The following is a 23,329-nucleotide window of genomic DNA, read 5'->3' as shown; positions in this document are numbered from 1 at the left end:
TCACGTTGCACTGCAGTGCCCCTTTTTGTTGGCTCAGGTGTGTCATTGACAAGTTCTGAAGGGAGCTCTGTCCATCTTTCCTTTGCTGGAGTGATAGTCTTGCAAATTGGTGGACTGAAATAAGGATGTGAAATTCTTTGGCTTGGAGGATGGCTAGTTGGAAGAAGGAGGAAAGTAATGAAAAAGTGAATTGCTTTTGTATTGCAGCACTTGCTGCTTATTTTCAATAGTAATTTGTTTCCCTTACTTGATAGGATGTTTCGCCTTCGAGTTCTTGCTGCCGTGGCAGGCTTAGAGGCTGTTTCCCGATGTTACCATGGAATGGCACATCCCACCAGAAGCAGGCAAAGACTTATGATGGCAGCTTTCATAGGAACAACTGCAGCAACAGCAAGTGCTGGACTCCTGTGGAAGAGGTAAGTGCTCTTAGGAGTCATTCTTGAACAGAACTTCAGCCTTCTGCTGCTTTGGTCCTGCTTTGGTCTCCTGAAGAAATTAATGTGGAGTGAATTTCACCTTGATCGTAGAAGCAACAGAAGACTATGCAAGGCAGCATCACTGCCTTGAGCTCCATTGTGTGAAGAGCAGCAGCTATTGAATGGACATGCATCTGTATCCCATATCCTACATGCAATAGAATTAGGCTCCAAGGGTGTTGGGGAGATGAGCAGGAGTTTGACTAGATTCTGTGGTTACATGGATCTACTGGACACAACCCTTCAAGGTTTCTAAGAGTTGTCACCCTTATTCTAGCTACAAAAGGGCTCTGGAGCTGTCATGCCTTGCCCACTGACTGGGAAGCAGATCATGTATTCTGGCACAAAGTCTAACTAATATATCGTGCTTTCACCTCTTAGGAAGCCTGGTAGGATATAAGTGTCATAAAATAAGACTGATGATTCATAAAATATGAACTTTAAGCATAAATAAAAAGTCCACTTGTTGCTTAATGCTGAGAGATTTCTGTACCCTCTTGCACCATGTTAGATTTTATTTGAGGAGTATTAGCTGAAAATGTATAGTGCAAACTGTAGCTGTAGCATCAAATACTCTTCTTTATTCATGCTTCAGATGAGGCACTAAGGTTACTTTGTGACCAGTGTAAGACACCATGAAATTACATTTTCACAATAGTGAACAGTGTATAGAAATACTCAGGGTGGCACTAAATGAGCCTCAATTGACTCTGGTTATGTTCCATGCTCTAAACAAAGCAAGCAGTAAATGTTCTTTAGCTTCTAGTTGAATTAAATGCGAAAGCTGTCAGGAGCCACTGTTATCACTGTATGCTCAGGCTCACTACTGTGCAGATACCATGATTAGTCCAAAGGTGATAGTATCATTGAGAGCGTATCTTATTTTCAATTCTAATATTTAGGTATTACTTTATGATCTTATTTTCCAACACAGTAGGTACACTTGCCTCTTATTCGGAATTATGGCAAGCTGTGAGAAGCAGTAATGTAATGTCTCATAATTGTTGTGTACTGTTTTCTGTTTTGGGCAAGGGAGCCTACTTAACATAAACAGAAAAAGTTGTTCACTGTTTTTGCCATTCCTATAATTGGCAAGACTTAAGCTCCTTGCTAAAAGGTGTCATCAAAAACCAGGGGGAAAGCACCATGATCCAGCACAGTCTCTTCTGATGTTACCTGTTAAAATTAATCTGGTTTATATAGTGCCTTTCAATTTGAAGGACCCCAGAGCACTTTACAGACGTTATAAAATCATGCAGCCAGCAGTGAGGTGGAATGCTGCAGCCATTCTGTGCCGATAACAAAGATGACTGTACTGTTATATATCTCCTTTTTGGGTGAGGAAGTGAATAATCTCTCCATTTAAAACTACAGTGAGAATATTTTAAGTGCACATAACATAATTACCTAAATTAGGTTTTTGGCTAGGACACTGTAAGTTCATAGCTCTTTTGTGGAAAATGTCATAAAAATAACCAAGCTGTCAGGTATTAAATTTTGTATCTCATCTGAAGGATGGCGCTTCCAGCAGCACACAGAGAGCTGACAAAATCGCAAACATAAGTGGTGTGGCAGAATACAGGCAACAGTGCAGCCTGGGGCCCAGGATTCCCCGAGTTCTAATAATCCCAGATATGCTGCTAATTTTTCAAAATTTTTCTTCCTCTGTCTATTTCTTAACTAGCACAGATAGGTTAATGTTTGTAAAGCCCTTTCACTGTAAAGTGTTAGGTAAGAATCAAATATTTTGTACAGGTGTTCTTTGATGCACTGTATAATTAGAGATGTGCTCATGGCATTCATATAGGGTAGACTTGTAACTCAATGAGGGGAGAAAATTTGTACTAGTTAACCTTTGTGAAGGATAGGTTAGGAACCAAGGGGCTTAACTTGCAGCAAGGGAGATTTAGGTTGGACATTAGGAAAAACTTCCTAACTGTCAGGGTGGTTAAGCACTGGAATAAATTGCCTGGGGAAGTTGTGGAATCTCAGTCATTGGAGGTTTTTAAGAGCAGGTTAGATAATCACCTGTCAAGGATAATCACCTGTCTAGATCAGGGATCGGCAACCTTTGGCACGCAGCCTGCCAGGGTAAGCCCCCTGGTGGGCCGGGCCGATTTGTTTACCTGCCGCATCCGCAGGTTCGGCCGATTGCGCCTCCCACTGGCTGCAGTTCGCCACTCCACGCCAATGGGGACCGCAGGAAGCAGTGGCCAGCACATCCCTCGGCCCGCTCCGTTTCCTGCAGCCCCCATTGGTCTGGAGCAGCGAACCGCAGCCAGTGGGAGCCATGATCGGCCGAACCTGCGGACGCAGCAGGTAAACAAACCGGCTCGGCCCGCCAGGGGACTTACCCTGGCGGGCCGCGTGCCAAAGGTTGCCAATCCCTGGTCTAGATAATAGTTATTCCCGCCTTGAGTGTAGGGTACTGGACTAGGAGACCTCTTGAGGTCCCTTCCAGTCTGACGATTGTATGTTATTATTTACTTGGCTGTTTAACCCAAGAAATCATATTACCATTACAATGACAAGTTTATACTGATGCTACAAAATATTAAATAGACTGTTTCAAATAAAAACATTTTAACTTTGTGTTTAAAAATAAATGAAAGAAAAGAAACCCTACAATGTAGTAAAGTTCTTTTTCAGTTCTATAGTGCTAATCTTATTGGTCATTTTCACTTGAACTTGCCAAGCCACCAGCAAGAACCTTAACTGTGAAGTGGTTCAAGAAATGAGTTCAGCTGAATATATTTGAACATGAATAGATGCTGTGTTGTGCATACCACTGCATATCATACAATAAGTATAATTGAACTACTTATAAATAAGATGTTTAGCTGAAGGAACCAATGACATTACAGATGGAGGTGGTGTAGCAGCAATGTGGTCGACGTCTTGAGAAAGATGTGGACACACAGTGTCCAGAGAACAACTCAAAGGATAACAAGTTTAGATAACATGACCTATCAGGAAACTTTACAAAACAAACAAAAAAAACAAAAAACAAAAAAACCGAACTAGGCATGTTTAATCTTGAGACAAGAAGACCTGGGGGAGGGGAAAGGGGAGTGGGGAAGAAACTGATCTTTAAATATGTGAAGGTTTTTTAAAGAGAATGATGATAAATTGTTCCTCACATCCACTGATGGTGGGACAAGAAGTAATTGGCTTAATGTACAGCAAGGGAGATTTAGATTAGTTATTAGGAAAAACTTTCTGTCTATATGGGTAGTTAAGTACTGGAATAGGTAACCAAGGGAGGTTGTGGAATCCCCATCTTTGGAGGTTTTTAAGAACAGGTTAGAACAGTGATGGGCAACCTGTGGTCTGCACGTGACCCATCAGGGTAATGCACTGGCAGGCCGTGAGACAGTTTGTTTACATTGACGATCCGCAGGCACAGCTTCCCGCAGCTCCCAGTACCGAAGTTCACTGTTCCCAGCCAATGGGAGCTGCGGGAAGCGGCACTGGTTGCAGGGATGTGCTGGCTGCCACTTCCCGCAGCTCCCGTTGGCCTGGAAAGGCAAACTGCAGCCACTGGGAGCTTCAGGCGGCTGTGCCTGCGGACAGTCAATGTAAACAAACTGTCTCGCGGCCTGCCAGTGGATTACCCTGATGGGCCATGTGCAGCCTGCGGGCCACAGGTTGCCACCACTGGGTTAGACAAACACTTGTCAGAGATGGTCCTGTCCAGAGGCAGGACGATCGATGAGATTGCCTTTTGAGGGCCCTTCCAGCCTTAAATTTCTATAATTCTATATATAATGCATGCAGTGGGACTATTTTACAGTGGAAATTTTTCCCATAGAAGAATTTCACTCAAAGCAACATTTCACGGTAGCAGTTGCAGTTTGTATGTTCCAGTGCATTGAAACAATTTAGGACTTGCGTTCTGTTATATCCAAAATTACTTTTTCACAAATGGTATACATATAAATACATAAGCAATTAATGAAGCAAATCAAGATTATGTAAGATTTAAGGGAACACTCTCCAAGCTGGGAACAGTAGTTGTTTTTAAAGTGCTTCTTTGCATAAACTGTTCTGTTAAGACAGTTAACCTTCTGTAGAGATGATCTAATACAATGCTTGTTTTCCTTCAATTAGTTAAGCAAATATACTTTCATTGTTATATGAAACCTTGCTGTGCTGCGAAGCTGAAGACTTCTGGGGGGTTCTGGATCTCTTTCTTTTATCATAACAAAGAAGCCTGCTGCCTTCGATGGTATGTGACCCTAATAAAGGGTGTCTGCAAAAAGAAAAGGAGTACTTGTGGCACCTTAGAGACTAACCAATTTATTTAAGGGTGTGTGGTTTCTAATATTCTGATTAACCTTGAATGATCTATGCTTGAGGCCGTGACACTTCATCATGAACTAAATGAGATGCCCTATTCTGATCCTTGTCAGCAAAATGTCAGCTGTAATGCTTTCCTTAAAAAAGGTGACTTTAAAAAAAAAAAAAATTACGGCACGCAATGTAGAACATGTAAATCGTAATATCCTGAAAGGCTTTTTAGAGTTCAGTCTGCTTCCTCCATAATCATAAAGATTTATTTAGTCTCTTAGGAAAATGAAAAGCTATTTAAAGGCGTATCAGTGCTTGGTGGTACTGCCATGTAGGAGTGTTCAGGTCTGGTAGTGACTGAAAGAAGATCTTATGCTTATCAGCCCTTTGGAAAGCTGGGGACTTCGGAGGTGGTGTTTTCAGTTATTGAGGAAGGACAACAGTGGAGAAAAGGAGGGCATCTGACCTGCAACGCTTTCTAGAATTTGAAAGTAGCTTTGTGACATAGCCTTTGCTGACTATGGGAATTATTCCATTTTTACATGAGGCATGTGTGGATTATAGGAAATCCCAGGTATAGGAAATAGAGTTGTGCTATAATTGGGATAAGGAAGTGAATGCAATCATTTCAGGATCCCCCACCCGCACCCAACTGCCTTCTTGCGTTGAATTTCTGAATATGTAGGAATCGCAAGCAAATCCTTTTGAAATGTTTTTTGCTCAGTAGGTAAGGGATTGCTCATACTTGGATGCCTGGACAACCCCTTCCCCCCACCAAAAATATAAAGGACAAAATAAAAGCTATACAAAGAGATAATTCAAGGTCAGGTATTTTAATGCATTGCCAAGTATGCTAAGGATTACATTTTTTCCCCCCCGAGGAACTGATAAAATTAACACAAACTAGACAGAGTTAATCGAAGACAAATAGCTGTTGATTGTATCTCTGAATTCTGTGTGGGTTTTTCCAATAGTAATCCTACTGGCTCTTTAGGAAAAACACAGTTCTTAAATGTATCATAAAGGCAGAGTAGCCTCATATTTGTTAAAAATAATTGCCTTCAACTACTAATTATTAATCTAATGTGTTTATCTCTGTAGCTAAGCTGTAGCCACAATATTTTTCAAATGTCACTTTCCTAGTCTATTGGCTAACTTGTCAGATGAATCACAGATGGCAATGGGGAGAAAGAAATACTTAATAAGGCTACATCATAAAAATAGAATGAGAGAGTTGTCAAAAGCTGGACTAGTATCTATGCTGCCTACTAATTTTTACAGTGAAGGTTTGGCAGATGTAATATTTTTCTGTATATGGCATAAAGTGGTGATTACTTCATTAATATTGATGTTTCATTAGGCATCTTAGTACAGAGGAAGCCCTGGAATTCAGGGCTTGAAAAAATCATTCACTATAGTACTGATGAATGGAAAACTATCTTGGTGAATAGGGTGGGACTCTTATCTCTTCCCCCCCCCCCCCCAATTTAAACTTGACTTTAAAAACACAAAAAACTGTCTAGTCCTTATGATTAAAAACTTTAATGTAGGCTGCTGGCTGTCTCTGCCAGCCCAGGAAGAACTAGGGCCTTATCCAAAATCTGTGTAGGCCCTTCTTTCAAGGCACAGTTTGAAGAATAAAAATAAGATTCCCTAAGGAAGGCCAAAACAAAGCTATTCCCCTGACCAAAGCAGGCTGCAGGGACCCAAAGGCCTTTCCTCTTGCATCACACCCCGCTGCTCCAGGGCCAGGCAGCCCCTTTCTTTCTCTTCAATGGAGCCCTTTCAGCCTGTCATGGTATCTGGAGTGGCTCACAACCATGAACGCCAACTTCAGGGTAGACTGTCAAGAAACAGGGCAGAGCCCTCCAAATGGTTGTATGTTCTGTCATTAGATTTCACCAATCCAGTAACAAGTGTGAACTCCTAAAGCACTGTATCAGTCTTACCAGAGAGTCATAGGCAGTCCAAGTCTATCTTGCCACCCAGGCAAGCTGGACTTAGTGATAAATGGTCACTATACACCAAAAATCACAACAGTATTCAGATTACTCCCAGTCCCAAAGGACCAGCCACTTACCCCAGTCAGTTTGAACCTTAGTTCTCACTCCAAGGATAATACTTGTAGCCAATCCTATAGTAAACTGTCTAAGGATTTATTCAGAAAATGAGTTATTACAAGGTTAAATCAGGCAAGCATATATACACAGATGTTAGTCCATATTCCAAAAGGTGACAGAATTGTAGAAATCTGTCAACTCTGAATGCCTTTTAGGGCTAATCTGGGTTAACTCTGGTGACCTTTGCTTCCATTTTGTAGCTCCAGCTCTGTAAAAGTCTAGACAGCAAAAGAGATGAGAGAATTTCTTGTCAGCAATTTTAATTTCCTTCTTCCAAAATTAAATCTGTTGTGAGGATGGCCTTAATGATGGGCAGGAGATGACCCCTCCTCACTGGGTTCACGGTTTCAGAGCAAACATGTTTTACAGTTACGAAGCAAAAATTTAAATATTATATAACGTGACCAATTATAATTGAGATTAACGCATGCAGCAACTTGGAAGCATATCCTTAAGTCTAAACCCTAACTATATTGTTATAAGTCTAATACTCATCTTAACCATACTAACACACAGGCCTATACATATGTGGTTTCATCACTGCTGACAGGGCCTGTAGCAGATACACACCAGAAAGATACAGTGAAGGGTGCTTAGGACTCAATAAGTCTCTGGGATAATGGGTGAATTGCATCTTTAGAAAACCAATTTTAGCATAACTCCTCTGAAAGAAGCGGGGAAAGGAGGAGCAGTAAAAACTTACAAGGAGCAGAACAAAGGCAGCCCGGTGACCAAGAGGGGTCCACAGGAAGACAGTGAGGAAAGGAAGAGGAAGCAAGGGCCAGGAGAGGAGAAGGTCACACAATCTGGATAAGTGGCTTCATGAGGTGCAGAGACCAGCCAGCGTGCAACAGCCTACAATAGAAGGGACACCCTGCCTGCCTCTCTGGACCCACATGGTTCCCCAAGGACTCAGGAAGGAAGTGAGAGAGACATTGTGGTTTCAGGTGTGTTTGGTATGATTATGATTAAGTACTGAAGAGCATAAAGGTGTTACTCTCTACGCAGAGAGTGTTTGTTAACGGCTTCACAACTACCGTGTGGCCTTGAGAGAGTTAAACTGTAACCAGGCGCTTAGCGGCTCCACACCTTTGGGGTGGAGTTCCGAGAGAGGGCATGCTTAAGTACTGGGGAGTCTGAAGGGACAGCGCTGCGCCCAGAGGGGCAATGTTGCTGGACAGTGGATTCCAACTCTCAGAAAGGTGGTGCCAGATAGAAGGTCTGTGCTGTAGGAATAAGCCTAGCAACCCCAGGAATGAGACAGTGGCTGAACTCTGGTCAGGCTCCCAGGACATGAAACACCCATGGTTCCAGAGCAACAGAGGCTTGGATTCTGCTCACAGCAGTCCTAGTGAGTGGCCAGGATCTCTGACCGTAGGTTTCTTAACCTTGCCCCAGACAGTCTCCTTGCTAATTTCTCTCCTTAAGACAATGGAGAATTGAAGTTACTTAATTTTGATTTTTTTCATTACTTTTTATGTAACTAAATAGACCTGATATTGAATGAAATATAAATGTCTGGTAGGTTTTAGCTGTTTCCTGCTGTACTAGGTGGTTTCCCCCTTCTTGCTGTACTAGGCAGCCAGTGTTACAATAGGAAGTACCCCAAATTTCTGAACACACAGCTTGCTAGGAACACATGGCTATCACTTTTTAAATGACTACCTTTCAGTCTAATTTTCCATGTAATATGGTTATTTGGGGATAATACAGCTCTCAAACTAGAAATAAGAAATGTGTGTATTGTGCATTGATAAGAGGCTTTACATAAAATTTGGTATATTTTCTTTCTGATGGCTTAGGAAGCCCGTCCATACTGATGTGATAAAGGATTAAACAAGATATGTTGTACCATTAAATCAGTGCACACTTTTAGGATGATAATTGCTCAGCAGATAACATTTTTTAGGACTTACTAGATACCTGTAAAAATAGAAAAGAGTGATATTTGTTGGAGCTGAGAAGGGAAGAATAATAATTGCTACATATTGTTTGGCTCCATGCACCTGGGTAAATCAGTTCTGGAATAAAGTAATGAAATATTTATGTATGGTTTTAGTATGAGAGATTCTCAGAAACACCACCCCCAGTCTAATGATTTTTAGAAGTCATGAAAATCTGATTGGATCACAAATTTCTTTTGTGACGGTTGTTGCACTTAGAGGATATTACAAAACTGGAAGCCCACAAGGAGGGAGCTATAGACTGATATTCTGGACTAGATTGGTGAATGGAGGGAGGGGTGGAATTATCTTTTTCATAAATAAGCATAGATGGCTATGAGGAGTGTTGGTGACAATCTTTTTATAAGCAGTGTACATGATATACCTGAAGTATTTAGTTCTAAATCTCTCATATCCACTACACTGACAGCAATAATATAACAAATTAGGGCTATCAAGCGATTAAAAAAACTAATTGCGCGATTCAACAATAATAGAATACCATTTATTTAAATATTTTGGATATTTTCTACATTTTCAAATATGCTGATTTAAATTACAACACAGAATACAAAGTATACAATGCTCACTTTATTTTTTATTTAAATATTTGCACTGTAAAAAACAAAAGAAATAGTATACTGGAGGTTTTTAAGATCAGGCTTGACAAAGCCCTGGCTGAGATGATTTAGTTGTGGATTGGTCCTGCTTTGAGCAGGGGTTTGGACTAGATGACCTCCTGAGGTTCCTTCCAACCCTGATATTCTATTCTATGATTTCAAGTCACATAATACAAGTACTGTAGTGCAATCTCTTTATAATGAAAGCTGAACTTACAAATGTAGAATTATGTAAAAAAAAAAAACACAACAAAAAAAAACCTGCACTCAACAATAAAACAATGTAAAACTTTTAGAACCTACAAGTCCACAGTCCTAATTCAGCCAATCGCTCAGACAAACAAGTTTGATTACAATTTGCAGAGGATATTGCTGCCCATGTTTTGTTTACAGTGTCACCTGAAAGTGAGAACAGGCATTCTCATGGCACTGTTGTAGCTGGCATCATAAGATATTTACGTGCCAGATGCACTAAATATTCATATTTCCCGTCATGCTTCAACCACCATTCCAGAAGACATGCATCCATGCTGATGATTGGTTCTGCTTGGTAACAATCCAAAGCAGAGCGGACTGACTTATGTTCATTTTCATCATCCGAGTCAGATGCCACCAGCGGAGGGTTGATTTTCTTTTATGGTGGTTTGGGTTCTGTAGTTTCTGCATGGGAGTGTTGCTCTTTTAAGACATCTGAAAGCATTCTCCACACCTCGTCCCTTTCAGATTTTGGAAGGTATTTCAGATTCTTAAACCTTGGGTCAAGTTCTGTAGCTATCCTTAGACATCTCACATTGGTACTTTCTTTGCATTCTGTGAAAGTGTTCTTAAAATGAACACATGCTGGGTCATCATCTGAGACTGCTATAACATGAAATATATGGCAGAATGTGGGTAAAACAGAGCAGGAGACACAGAATTATTCCCCAAGGAGTTCAATCACAAACTTAATTAACGCATTATTTTTTTAAACGAGCGTCATCAGCACGGAAGCATGTCCTCTGGAATGGTGGCTGAAGCATTAAGGGGCATATGAATGTTCAGCATATCTGGCATGTAAATATCTTGCAACACTGGCTACAAAAGTGCCATGTGAATGCTTGTTCTCGCTTTCAGGTGACATTGTAAATAAGAAGCGCGCAGCATTATTTCCCAGAAATGTAAACAAACTTGTTTATATTGGCGATTGGCTGAACAAGAAGTAGGACTGAGTGGTCTTGTGGACTCTAAAGTTTTGCTTTGTTTTGTTTTTGAGTGCAGTTATGTAACAATCTACATTTGTAAGTTACACTTTCACGATAAAGAGATTGTACTTCATTACTTGTATGAGGTAAATTGAAAAATACTATTTCTTTTGTTTATCATTTTTACAGTGCAAATATTTGTAATAAAAAATAATATAAAGTGAGCAATGTACACTTTGTGTTCTGTGTTATAATAGAAATCAATATATTTGAAAATGTAGAACAACATCCAAAAATATTTAATGAATTTCAATTGGTATACTATTGTTTAACAGTGCGATTAATCACGATTAATTTTTTTACTCACGGTTAATTTTTTCGAGTTAATCATGTGAGTTAACTGCGATTAATTGACAGTCCTATCATAAATATCTTTTAAGGTGGGTTTACAAGCAGATCCTGTGCAGCCTGTCTGCTGCTGCTTATGACCCAGTCACTCCATCTTGTTCTTACTTTCCACCCTGGCATTATTTTGTGCTGTCTTGGTTCTTATGTCTTCATGTGTACAGGGTGTTTCAGTTTAATTGTTTGGTCCCTCTCTCACTGTCTTGGTATCTTTTACCAAGCTTGATCCACTCCTCTTCCCCACCTGTGCTTTCTCTCTGCTTCCTTAGGTAAGCTTATCTGTTCACAAAGCTTCAGCTATCATCTCTGTTCAGATGTCCTGCCAATCTACTTCTTCTCTTCTGCCTCTCCAATCTCCACTCTCTGGGCAATCTGACATTGCCTTCCTGATACCTTCCTGAAAGATTCTACACTGGAGAACATTATCTGTACTCACAAACACTTTCCTCTTCTCTCCCCGCCCCCAATCATCTTCCCAATCATACAGATTCATAATCTCTGGCCTTGTCTATGCTAGAGAAGTTTTGCTGGTATAGCTATCCTCGTAAACCCTCCCAGTGTAGCGGTACTTGAATAAATTTTTGCATGCACACATCTTGGTATGAGCTAGGGAATTCACTGTTTAAACTCTGGTTCTTAAATATCACTTTACATTTTACTTTTTTTTTTGGCTATTATGTTTTTGAAACAATATGGGTGCCCTCTGGTGGCTAATCTAACACCTGTAGCTTCCTCTGATGTTAACTAGTGTGTAGGCTAGTCAGTGATGAGATTTTCTGGTATTTATGTGGTATTGAGCTGAAATACTACTGGAATTTTTTGTTCCTCCACCTAACTCCCCATTGACAAACATTTTCAGCATTGAATTTGAAAATGTATCACCCCAAAATACTACTTTCTCAATAATATTTAAATAACCTCTTCTGGAAGGAAAATATAACATCATTTTATGCATAGTGGTCGTTAAGTACCTTTCCTCTTAATTTCCTGATTTAATAGTCAAGAAATAGTCATAGGACTGGAAGGGTCCTTGAGGGGTCATCTAGTACAGTCCCCCACACTCATGGCAGGACTGAGTGTCATCTAGGCCATTCCTGCCAGGTGTGTGTTGAGCCTGCTCTTAAAAATCTCCAATGATGGAGCTCCCACAATCTCGTTAGGCAATTTAGTCAAGTGCTTAACCACCCTCAAAGTTAGGAAGTATTTCCTAAGGTCCAACCTAAAACCTCCGTTGATGCAATATAAGCCCATTGCTGCTTGTCCTATCCTCAGAGGTTAAGAAGAACAATTCTTCTCCCTCCTCCTTGTAACAACCTTTTATGTACTTAAAAACTGTTATCATGTCCCCTCTCTGTCTTCTATTTTCCGGACTAAACAAACCCAATTTTTTCAATCTTCCCTCATAGGTCACGTTTGCTAGACCTTTAATCATTTTTTGTTGCTCTTCTCTGGACTTTGTCCACATCTTTCCTGAAATGTGGTGCCCAGAACTGGACACAGTACTCCAGTTGTGGCCTTATCAGCGTGGAGTAGAGTGCAAGAATTACTTCTCGTGTCTTGCTTACAACACTCCTGCTAATACATCCCAGAATTGTTTACTTTTTTAAAAACAGTATTACGCTCTTGACTCCTATTTAGCTTGTGATCCACTATGACCCCCAGATCTCTTTCTGCAGTACTCCTTCCTTGGCAGTCATTTCCCATGTTGTACGTGTACAACTGATTTTTTCTTTCTAAGTGGAGTACTTTGCATTTGTCCTTATTGAATTTCATCCTTTTTACTTCAGACCATTTCTCCAGTTTGTCCAGATCATTTTGAATTTTAATCCTATCCTCCACAGCACTTGCAACCCCTCCCAGCTTGGTATCATCCACAGACTTTAAGTGTGTTTTCTCTATGCCATTATCTAAATCATCGATGAAGATATTGAACAGAACCAGATCCAGAACTGATCCCTGTGGGACCCCACTTGATATGCCCTTCCAGAATGACTGTGAACCACTGATAACTACTCTCTGGGAACGGTTTTCCAACCAGTTTTGCACCCGCCTTATAGTAGCTTCATCTAGGTTACATTTCCCTTGTTTGTTTATGAGAAGGTCATGCAAGACAGTATCAGAAGTCAAGCTTTGCTAAAATCAAGCTAACTGTGCTAATTTTAACTTGAATCTTTGAAATGTTAACTAACTTTCTGTTGTGTGTTTTTAATTTTTGTACTAGTATCACAACTTTGTATGACTTAACTGGATTTGGGTTTTTTTAGTGTTATTTGATAGACAGTCTCTGCTAGGTTGGGTTCTACTTAAGATATCCATGGTCATCTGGGTTCCTTGAGTGATTTGTAGGTCTCATCTGTCACCACCTTGCTAACCTACTCTCAACCCTCTTCCTGTTTCTGGCGATAGGCCTGATGTGGGAGGTAATTTAAGAGCCCTGCCAGACGTGTAAGTAGTCCTATTGGCTTCTTGCTACATTGCAGGATTGAGTCTATAGTCTGCACAATAACAAGTAGCTGATGCTACAATGACTTTGTGTAATATTATAATCATGCAACGTACCTATTTCTTGACATTGTGGAATTAGTGTCATTATTGAATAATCTAGGAAAGATCTACGATGCATGATGAATAGCTGTTCAGAGTTAATGTCCCACCTCTGATAGATACTTCAAGTCTCTCTTTTTAAAAATAAGTTAATGTATGTGTAGCTTGTCAAGACAATAAAATCTGAGGCTACACTACAAACTTTTGCCGGGATGGCTAAGTCAGTCAGGGGTGTGATTTGTGATAGATATAGCTTTTCTAGCAAAAGCTCTGTGCGGGACAGTTATACTGAGAATACTGTGGCTTTTCATTTGGGTGTCTGGAATAAGCTATATCAGCAAAAGCACAGTTTTTGCTTTTGATGCTAGGAGTGATTTGCTGGTATAGTACACCAGCGTAGCTATACTGGTAAAGCCTTCCCAGTATAGAGCTGGCCTTAGTGAAAAGTATCACTTTCAATTCAGTAACTTGCACACACAGTCTTACATTGTTTATTATTTGCATTGTGGTAAATGATCACACTTAGTTACTGGCCACCCCTGGGCAAAAGGCAAAATCCTTTCCTTTTATAATAAGCTTATAATAGAAGAAAATGAGCAAAAGATGAAAGGGTGGGGTAAGGATAAAATATTATCAAGCTTTTTTGGTTTTTGTTCATATAAACTATCTGCAACTTGCCTAGTAGCTAGATATTGGTTGGATAACTTTGTATAGATGTCGTTGTAGAAATGGGTCTTGAGCAGAGGGTAGTGGCCTGATAGTACTTTAGTCCAATTTTACAGCTGCTGGAAATCTCAGGTGAGGTTCAGTAACTTAAAATCTTTCCGCTGTGGATTCACTGTTGAGTAGGCTATCATGCTTTACAGTGCACATTCTGTCAAGATACTGATTTAGATAGACAAGGTGGGTGAAGTAAATTTTTTTTTATTGGACCTGAAGAGCTCTGTGTAAGCTTGAAAGCTTGTCTCGCTCACTCAGTCGTTCTCTCAATAAAAGATATTACGTCATCTACCTTGTCTCTCTAATACCCTGGGACCAACACAGTTACAGTAATACTGCATACAAGATGTTGATTTATTATTTTGGAGGAGGAAATGCAGCTGAGTAGCCTGAAGCTAAAAACCTGAGTAAAATGAAAATTTAGGAAGTGTAAAGTTTAATATAATGTACATTTTGGAACACAGAAGAGTAGAAAAAAATGGATAAAATATTGAGTATTTCAAAGAATTTTATTTTCTCATTATTCCTTTCTCCACAAAGTCTGTTAAACACATTAAATTATTTTGCTGGTTGATTTGAAGTTATGCATGTTCTCATACAGAACTTAATGGTTACATACTGGTCTTCAGTAGGGTCTGTGCATGGATCCAACTTGCATAGTGCTTATGGCTGCAGGTTTATTTATTAAACAAGAAAAAATGGCACATAATACAGTTTCATAACTGTAATCTTCCTGTGATGGTTTTAATGTGGTCATTTATTTTTGTTGGCATGAGATGGAAAACCAGTCTTTGTGTGTGTAAGTATTTTGTATATAGTATTATAGTTAAATACTTACGTAATATGGTAGTGCCCAAAGGACCCAATTTGGATTTGGGACCACATGGTGCTGGATGCTGAACAAAGACTATAAAAAACAATTCCGACTCTGAATTGTCAAAAAATACAAACCAGCAAAGAGTAGGGGCCGGAGTTACAATATGATGGGTTTAGCTATAGAGGTAGGGAATGCAAATGAATCTGATAAAGAATTGGTCCAACTTTTTTAGATATTGTCACAGATCCTAACTCCCTGCTGGCCACCCATTAGGACTACTGTGAGGGGAATCCATGCCTCTGTGCTTTGGTTTCTCTGGGGTGTGTTAAGCTTCCGGAACCTCAACAGATTGCGGCACTAGTTTCTCTGATGGCCTCTCTGGCACATTTTCCTGGGCACTGATTGTCTGCTACCACTTCTTAGAAATGGAGTTGTGCAGTCCACTTCCCTAGGCCACCAGGTCAACGACAAGTGGTGACCCCTGATATAACCCAGTAATTTAAATATGTCCCTTTCCCAGAATGTCTAGTATCTCCCAGGGGTTTGCAGTAGCTATGAAGCACTCAGCACATGCACTCATATATTTTGCACAGGGTCTAACACCTTTTTGCACTTTTATGCTTAATCATGTCAAGCACAGGAAAGTACAGATCATACACGCAAAAAAAAAAAACTCAACTCATGTCATTTACTTTCTAGCTCACCCTTCCCTTCTGAGTCCTTGGGGAACTATCAGAATCTAGGAAAGCAGGGTGCCATAAATATAAAGGGAAGGGTAAACCCCTTTGAAATCCCTCCCGGCCAGAGGAAAAATCCTCTCACCTGTAAAGGGTTAAGAAGCTAAAGGTAACCTCGCTGGCACTTGACCAAAATGACCAATGAGGAGACAAGATACTTTCAAAAGCTGGGAGGAGGGAGAGAAACAAAGGGTCTGCGTCTGTCTATATGCTGCTTTTGCCGGGGATAGACCAGGAATAGAGTCTTCGAACTTTTAGTAAGTAATCTAGCTAGGTATGTGTTAGATTATGATTTCTTTAAATGGCTGAGAAAAGAATTGTGCTGAATAGAATGACTATTTCTGTCTGTATGTCTTTTTTGTAACTTAAGGTTTTGCCTAGAGGGATTCTCTATGTTTTGAATCTAATTACCCTGTAAGGTATCTACCATCCTGATTTTACAGGGGTGATTCTTTTACTTCTATTTACTTCTATTTCTATTAAAAGTCTTCTTGTAAGAAAACTGAATGCTTTTTCATTTGTTCTCAGATCCAAGGGTTTGGGTCTGTGGTCACCTATGCAAATTGGTGAGGATTTTTACCAAACCTTTCCCAGGAAGTGGGGTGCAAGGGTTGGGGGGATTTTGGGGGGAAAGACGTGTCCAAACTACGTTTCCCAGTAAACCCAGTTAGTTTGGTGGTGGTAGTGGATAATCCAAGGACAAAGGATAAAATTAACTTGTACCTTGGGGAAGTTTTAACCTAAGCTGGTAAAAGTAAGCTTAGGAGGTTTTCATGCAGGTCCCACATCTGTACCCTAGAGTTCAGAGTGGGGGAGGAACCTTGACACAGGGTATCCTCTGCCTCAGCATGTTTGGTTGTTTCTCCATCATGAGAAAAAGAACCCCTGACCAGACTAGGTTCCACCCTTTTTAAAACCCTGCTGCATCCAGTGACATGCTTGCTAGCTTCCTTTTTTAGTGAGTACTGTCATTTGACTTTGTTGTCAATGAGACCTATCCCTGCTAAACCAGTTTCTCTGCACAGGGAGAGTCCTTTGTGGAGAGTGAATAGATTTCCACTGATTGGGTACTTGAGTCACCTACCCTCTACTATTGTTCTTTTGCCACCAGCCTTTAGAATCTCAACCCAGCATAAAAGCAAACAGAGCATAGAGAAAGCAAAAGGCTGCATTCAAAATGGAGTTTTCAAATTGACAGAGACACATAGGGTTCATAGTCTCACACAGTATATAAACTGTACCAATGTATTACCAAGTCTTCACAGTTAAATGCACTTTTTTTTTTAAAGTGCGGCTAAGAGGCAGAGAGAAAAGGAATAACAAAAGGAAAGAAGGGGAAGAGTTAGTGAGCTGTGTTTTTAGTGGCATCTCACAGGGATTGGTTCTTGGCCCTATGCTATGTAACATTTTTTATCAATGACCTGGAAGAAAACAAAATCATCACTGATAAAATTTGAGGATAACACAAATTGGGGGAGTTGTAAATAATGAAGAGGACAGATCACTGATTCAGAGGTTTCTGAATCACTTGATAAACTGGGCACAAACAACATGAATTTTTATGTAAATTATACATCTAGGAGCAAAGAATGTATTACATTCATGTAATTCTTGTATTACAAAGAATGCTTACAAGATAGGGCATTGTATCCCGGGAAGCAGTGATCCTGAAAAAGATTTGGGGGTCATGGTGAATAATCAGCTCAACATGAGCTCCTGATGTGATGCTGTGGCCAAAAGAGCTAATGTGATCCTGGGATGCATAACCAGGGGAATCTCAAGTAGGAGCAGAGAGGTTATTTTACCTGTGTATTTGGCACTCGTGCGAATGCTGCTGGAATACTGTGTCCAGTTCTGGTGCCTACAATTTAGGAAGAATGTTGATAAATTGAGGAGGGTTTGGAGTGGAGCCCCGAGAATGATTAAAAGATTAGAAAACCTGCCTTATAGTGACAGACTCTTAAGCAAAATAGATCAAGCTCTTCGAAAGAAGATTAAGGGGTGACTTGATTACAGTCTATATACCTGGGGAAACAGATTCTTAATAATATCTTCAGTCTAGCAGAGAGAGAGAGATCACATGATACAGCACCTGGAAGTTGAAGCTAGACAAATTCAGACTAGAAATAAGGTATACACTTGACAGTGAGAGTAATTAACCATTGAAACCATTTAGCAAGCGTCATGGTGGATTATTTATCACTGACAATTTTTAAATCAAGACTGGATGTTTTTCCAAAAGATATATTCTAGTAATTATTTTGGGGAAGTTCTAATACCTGTGGTAAACAGGAGGTCAGACTAGATGATCACAATGGTCCCTTCTGGCCTTGAAATCTATGCATCATATTACATCATAATGGGTTTTGAACAAAACAATTTTAAATAGCATCTGTGTCCCTTTAAAATAAATAAATATAGAGCTATTCTGAATTGTTGGTCTGAGAATGTAATGAAGCTGTTCACAGGTTCAGTTTTTTGTATTGTCTGCATAGTCCTTCATTTGATTCAATTTTAAAGCTCTGTGGATTAAGGCATTTCTTTATTTCAGAGAAAGTAATGTGAAAAAGTGAATCTTAGTTTGAGTTTTTACAAAATGGAGGAAATGTGATGTCCTGTTTTAATTTTTTTGTATTGGCTTTCAGCAGTTTTTATGAGTGCTGTTCTCTACAGCAGAATCCTCTTCATTAGTACAGAATCTGCAGAACTTGAAAACATGTCTTTTTGTATCTCCGTTATGAGTATCAGATCATAGGAATGTACTGGGATGGATATCAATTTATTAACTTCATGAATTAATTTCAAAATACCAATGCAGAAAAACACTAACTCCTTTTTATGAAACTGCATTATGACTCTATGCTAACACAAGTTGAGAAGGTATTTAGATTATAAGCATCTTTGCTCAACTCCCAATTTTTTAGGAAAAATATTACCACTTGGACAAGCTTCCTCTCTGCCCACGAGTGACCATTTTTCTGAAAGTTTGATAAAATTCATTTCAGCTGTATGAAGGACAAAGTAGTTTGTAACAAGATAAAATTTTCCAATCTACTTCTTGAGTTGTGTACATTCCATTTAAGAAATCTGAAATTAATCTGGTCAAGTCCTGGTATTTGATATACTCTAGTTATTTGTAAATTTTGATTTCTTCAAAGTTAAATGGACACCGGAAATGCGTGGGGAAATAATTGCCCAAGTCTATGAAATGTTATCCCTTAATTTTATAGGTACTTTTGGGCAATCACAGGATTTTAAAACAAATCAATTCAAAATGCACAGAGAAACAACACAGTGCTTACCAAGGTCCAATTCTTTCACTGCTTAGCGAAGGCCCTTATTCTTACGTTGTAGCTTCTTTCACAAGAAGTCCCACTGACATCAGGGAAATATTTGCTGAATAAGGGTGGTAGATTCTGTCCCTAACTTGTTAGTTTTTATTTTGAAGTTGTAAATAAAATTAATTTAGTCCATCCTGTGTGTGGTTTAAAAAAAAAAAAATGTGTACAATCTTCCCTCCCTCCTTATATCATCCTTCAACCTCCGAGATCTTTCTCTTTCTACATCATCTTCTCCCCTTCTGTGAAAATCTTCCCAATCCCTCAAATGATCTTCTTTCCTTTCTTCCTACACACGTGTCTTGAGAGTGGAAAAACAAATATTTGATAGAATTTGTAATTACTTGAATTTTACGTTTTAATAAGTGTTTAGAGATCTAAAAATAAGCATGTTAGCTGAAGATTTTTATTAAAACGGTCAGCTATGAAATATTACCCCTTAAAGTCCAATGATGATTTAAGTCAGCATGCCACTGAGATTAATCTGAGACGTTCATGGCTTTTCATAGTCGTTCTTTTAGTTTGTTGCAGCACTGGTTTGGTTCTCATTCATGAAAATATCTTTCAGACCAGAAGGGCTATTAAATATATTCTTAAATTCTCCAGAAAACATTGAAATCTTAGCAGACCCATAATGAACGCTGAAATATAGTCTCTTTGCATACCTAGCACATTTGTGGTACTATAAAATACCACAACAAATTCCTAATTGTTAAAGTATCTCACAAGTGACCATCGTTTTCTATATTTTTCAATTGAAATTTGCTGACTAGATAAAACTCACCTTGTGCACCACCAGCCTTAGATTGCATACCAGTAGTTTGTAGAGCACAGTAGGTAGATATAAATGTATGTGAATTCCTAATGTAATGCTTCTTCATCTGTAAGCAATGTAGAAGACTTACTACTTCCAAATCTATCACATGTAATAGCGGTCAGTGACTTATGAGGAGTCCGCAAGAATGGAGCTGTACTTTTTTGTGGTGTTTAATTTTGAAGTAATCTGTCCTCTTTATTTTACTTTTTCTTTATGTAGTGCATGGAGACTATCCACAACTGTGACTGTGTTTACCCTTGTGAAATTTCAGTAAAGCTAGTATTTTTATTTTTAAAAGATAAGGAACTTTTGATACACCGCTTCTACATTTTGTTGGTAAAAATGGAGGCCAAATATAAATAATTCTTTGCTTGAAGTTTAGGAGATACAAAGATCCTGTGTTTTTTAGGGTAGTCTTTGTATACGAGATGTTATGCTTTTCATTTGTGGCATTTGCAACTGAGCTTTTATGTGATACTTTTGATTAAAAGTGCAATGTATTAAAGCTCTGTTATTGCATTCTATTGTGAAGTTTGAGTTGCTCTGTGTACGAAGTGTAGCCTAGTACTTTGATGCCTCAAGTAGCTTTCATTGCTCATTGTTCACAGTGGGTTGGCAGTAAGACTGACTGTGGAAGTAGGATGATTTTCATCTGCAGAGAGGGTTACTGGGAGGTGCTCTTGCACAGCAAGCAAAGAGCTCCAGTGTTCTGCTTGTGCACAGTATTTCTAATGTATGGATAACCAACTTCGGTCTTCATTGTCATTATACCTTCACCCTTCAAATTCTCTAGATTCGTCTATGAACGAAATACGACAATCTGTCACCTGCTTGAAGTCAAAAATAAATCAACTGAGCTGAGACCAAAAGGCTGCTTATTCTGAGCCTGGCAGTACTGAAGATACAACAGACATTCTGCTTCCTTCATCACTTTATTTTATTTTTGGTAGAGGTTTTAAAGGCATGAGAGAAACACTTTTAAAGTCAGAATATTTTCTTTCTCATATTCTGGAAAATAGCACTCGCTGCATCTTGGGGGCGGGGGGGAGTGTTTTTTGTTGGCTCGAAGATAAGCAGACGTGAACTTGCATAATTCAGTCTGTGATTCATATATTTAATTAGGTTCTTGGGAACAAACAAATGAATAATTAATATTAGTTTGTTTTGCAAGGGTGGGTGAATTCCACCCTAGGGGCGGGGGAAATATCAGTATGTGTTGTAAATTCTTAAAGATCCTAACTCTTTCATTTGCTTTTTGTTCTATAATCCTCAAAGCTCTGAATTGCAGCCAGTGTTCCAATCAAGGAAGTCTGTGCAGGATTCCCTTTTAGAACTCAGTGATGACATCCATTGACTGTCAGTGTTAAATCACTTGATGTGCTTTCTCTTTCCACCTGCCAAATACCAGGTGTTAATTGTGTCTGGAGATGGAGAAGTGGAAATGTATCATGGCAGGGTGCTACCATTGGACTGTTGGACCATACTACTACATTAATTGAAGTTATTTCTCTTATTTATTTATTTATTTATTTATTTAATATTGTAACAGTAGTACCCACAGACCCTAATCAGGATCAGGGCCCTATTGTACTAATTGTTTTACCAGACACAGTCAGTGACAGTCCCTGCCTCAAGCATTTTATGACCTTAGATGTTTACAGTCAAATCTGCTGTTATTCCAATCTGTTTGGTTGAATGCAGTGTTAAAAATTGGTTAACTTGTTACTTATGGACTCTCTAAAGTTCCTGAATTGATCATTGTTGTCTTCTTGCCTATCACAGAGCCCATGCTGAAGCACCGTCATCTGTAAAACACAATGCAAGGACAGAAACTAACGAAAAAGTGAAGGACCAAGAAGAAGAGGAGAATGAGGATGATAGAAAGACTGTTGACTCAAGTGGTGGAGGGGTTCAGCCAGTAGAGAAGAAGAAGAAACAACGTTCTGGATTTAGAGATCGTAAGGTACAAAAGCTTGCCACGCATAATGTTCTTCTATAATGCTGCAGTTGCACAGTAATGAAACAGGGAGAGAAAATACAGGCCACAGAATTAAAATTTTAAATACTGTGAGTACTCATGGGTTGACTTTTGGTATTTACATTTACTGGCCTTCATTTTAAAGGGGAATAGTGACTTTGAGTCACCCCTTTTCTGAGTGCTCAACTTGATATGCCTTAAGGGGGCTTGATTTTTGGGAAGTGTGGCCATTTTGAGGTATCTCAAGTTGGGTACCCAAAAAGTGAGTTACTCAATCACTAGTTCCTTTTTAAAATTTAGGCTAGTGGCCTTCTACCTTGCTCTATATTAAATCGCAGTGATTAAAATCTGAGAAGCATGACATAATTAAAATTGTGTCTTAAGTGTCTTACCCAACCCCTCCACAGCTGGCAAGAAGGGGCAGCTCCTTTTTATTCCATGTGGTCACTCTCTCACTGTGGCTACTGGAACACAACTTTTCTCTCTTTTCTGCATTTATTTAGGCCATGTCGATCATAAAAAGTGGGCACCTATGCTTATTTGCTGTTTGATTCCTTTCCCCCCACATTTTTAAGTAGGAAAAAAGCACTCTAGTAGTGAAGTGATACTTCTGACCTACCTTCATTATTGGGAAGTCTTGTGTGCTTTGGACTCCTTTAGAATGATCTGCAACGTTAATTGTCAATAGCTGTTACTATCAATATTACAAGATTACAGTTTGGTCTGAGGAAAAGTCCAATAACTCAGTTTTAGCAGATGGATGTATTTTAACCTCTCTGGATGCTTATTTCATTGGGTTATGTTTTATTTAGGGTCTATGCAGTACCAAACAGAAGAACAAAAGAGTGTATTTTCTTCACATTTCCTTTTCTATAATTTTCTCCTGATAATTATTTTTAAGTCCATATGTTGGAGGCTGAATCTCATTAGTTGCTAAATTGTAAGTGATTAGTATGTAGTGGCTTAATAACTGTTCATATGTTGTAAAGGTTTTGTTTGGAGATGCTGAACTAATTTTTGCTCTCAGTAGTTAGGCTACATAACTCAGTTAAATTCCATATATCTCAGGGTGTTTGCTGGGGTTACAGACTGTCCTTTCTGCTGGTATGCTGGTGAGGATTTTAAGTGAAGTTCCATTCTAAGGTACTAGGCTGAGATTTTCACAACTGTATAAGGGATGTGGATACCCAGTACCCATTAATTTTAATGGGAATTAGGTGTTTAAATCCCTTAGGCAGTTTTGAAAATCTCAGCCCTTATCTATACTAGTTGAGACAAATGGGTTTATTTTTCACTACTAGCAAGGAGCAAAGTTATATGTCTGGTGATAGGGAGCGGGGTTG

The 23,329-nt window shown here is 39.3% G+C and overlaps 1 protein-coding gene across 2 annotated transcripts in view; it reads left to right on the top strand.

The window, feature by feature from the left end:
* The window catches only part of MICU1 (mitochondrial calcium uptake 1), a 214,036-nt gene that overhangs the window by 36,923 nt on the left and 153,784 nt on the right, over positions 1–23,329 (top strand). For both annotated transcript variants that reach the window (XM_084634526.1, XM_084634527.1), the window contains exons 2-3: positions 255–416; positions 21,791–21,971. In XM_084634526.1, the coding sequence (XP_084490652.1) occupies positions 255–416; positions 21,791–21,971 (343 nt within the window). The remainder of the gene's footprint in view (positions 1–254; positions 417–21,790; positions 21,972–23,329) is intronic.

Source organism: Lepidochelys olivacea, assembly GCF_965140295.1.
Source record: "Lepidochelys olivacea isolate rLepOli2 genome assembly, chromosome: 7".
Classification (NCBI taxonomy): domain Eukaryota; kingdom Metazoa; phylum Chordata; order Testudines; family Cheloniidae; genus Lepidochelys; species Lepidochelys olivacea.
This window is presented reverse-complemented; position numbering and strand designations above follow the sequence as displayed.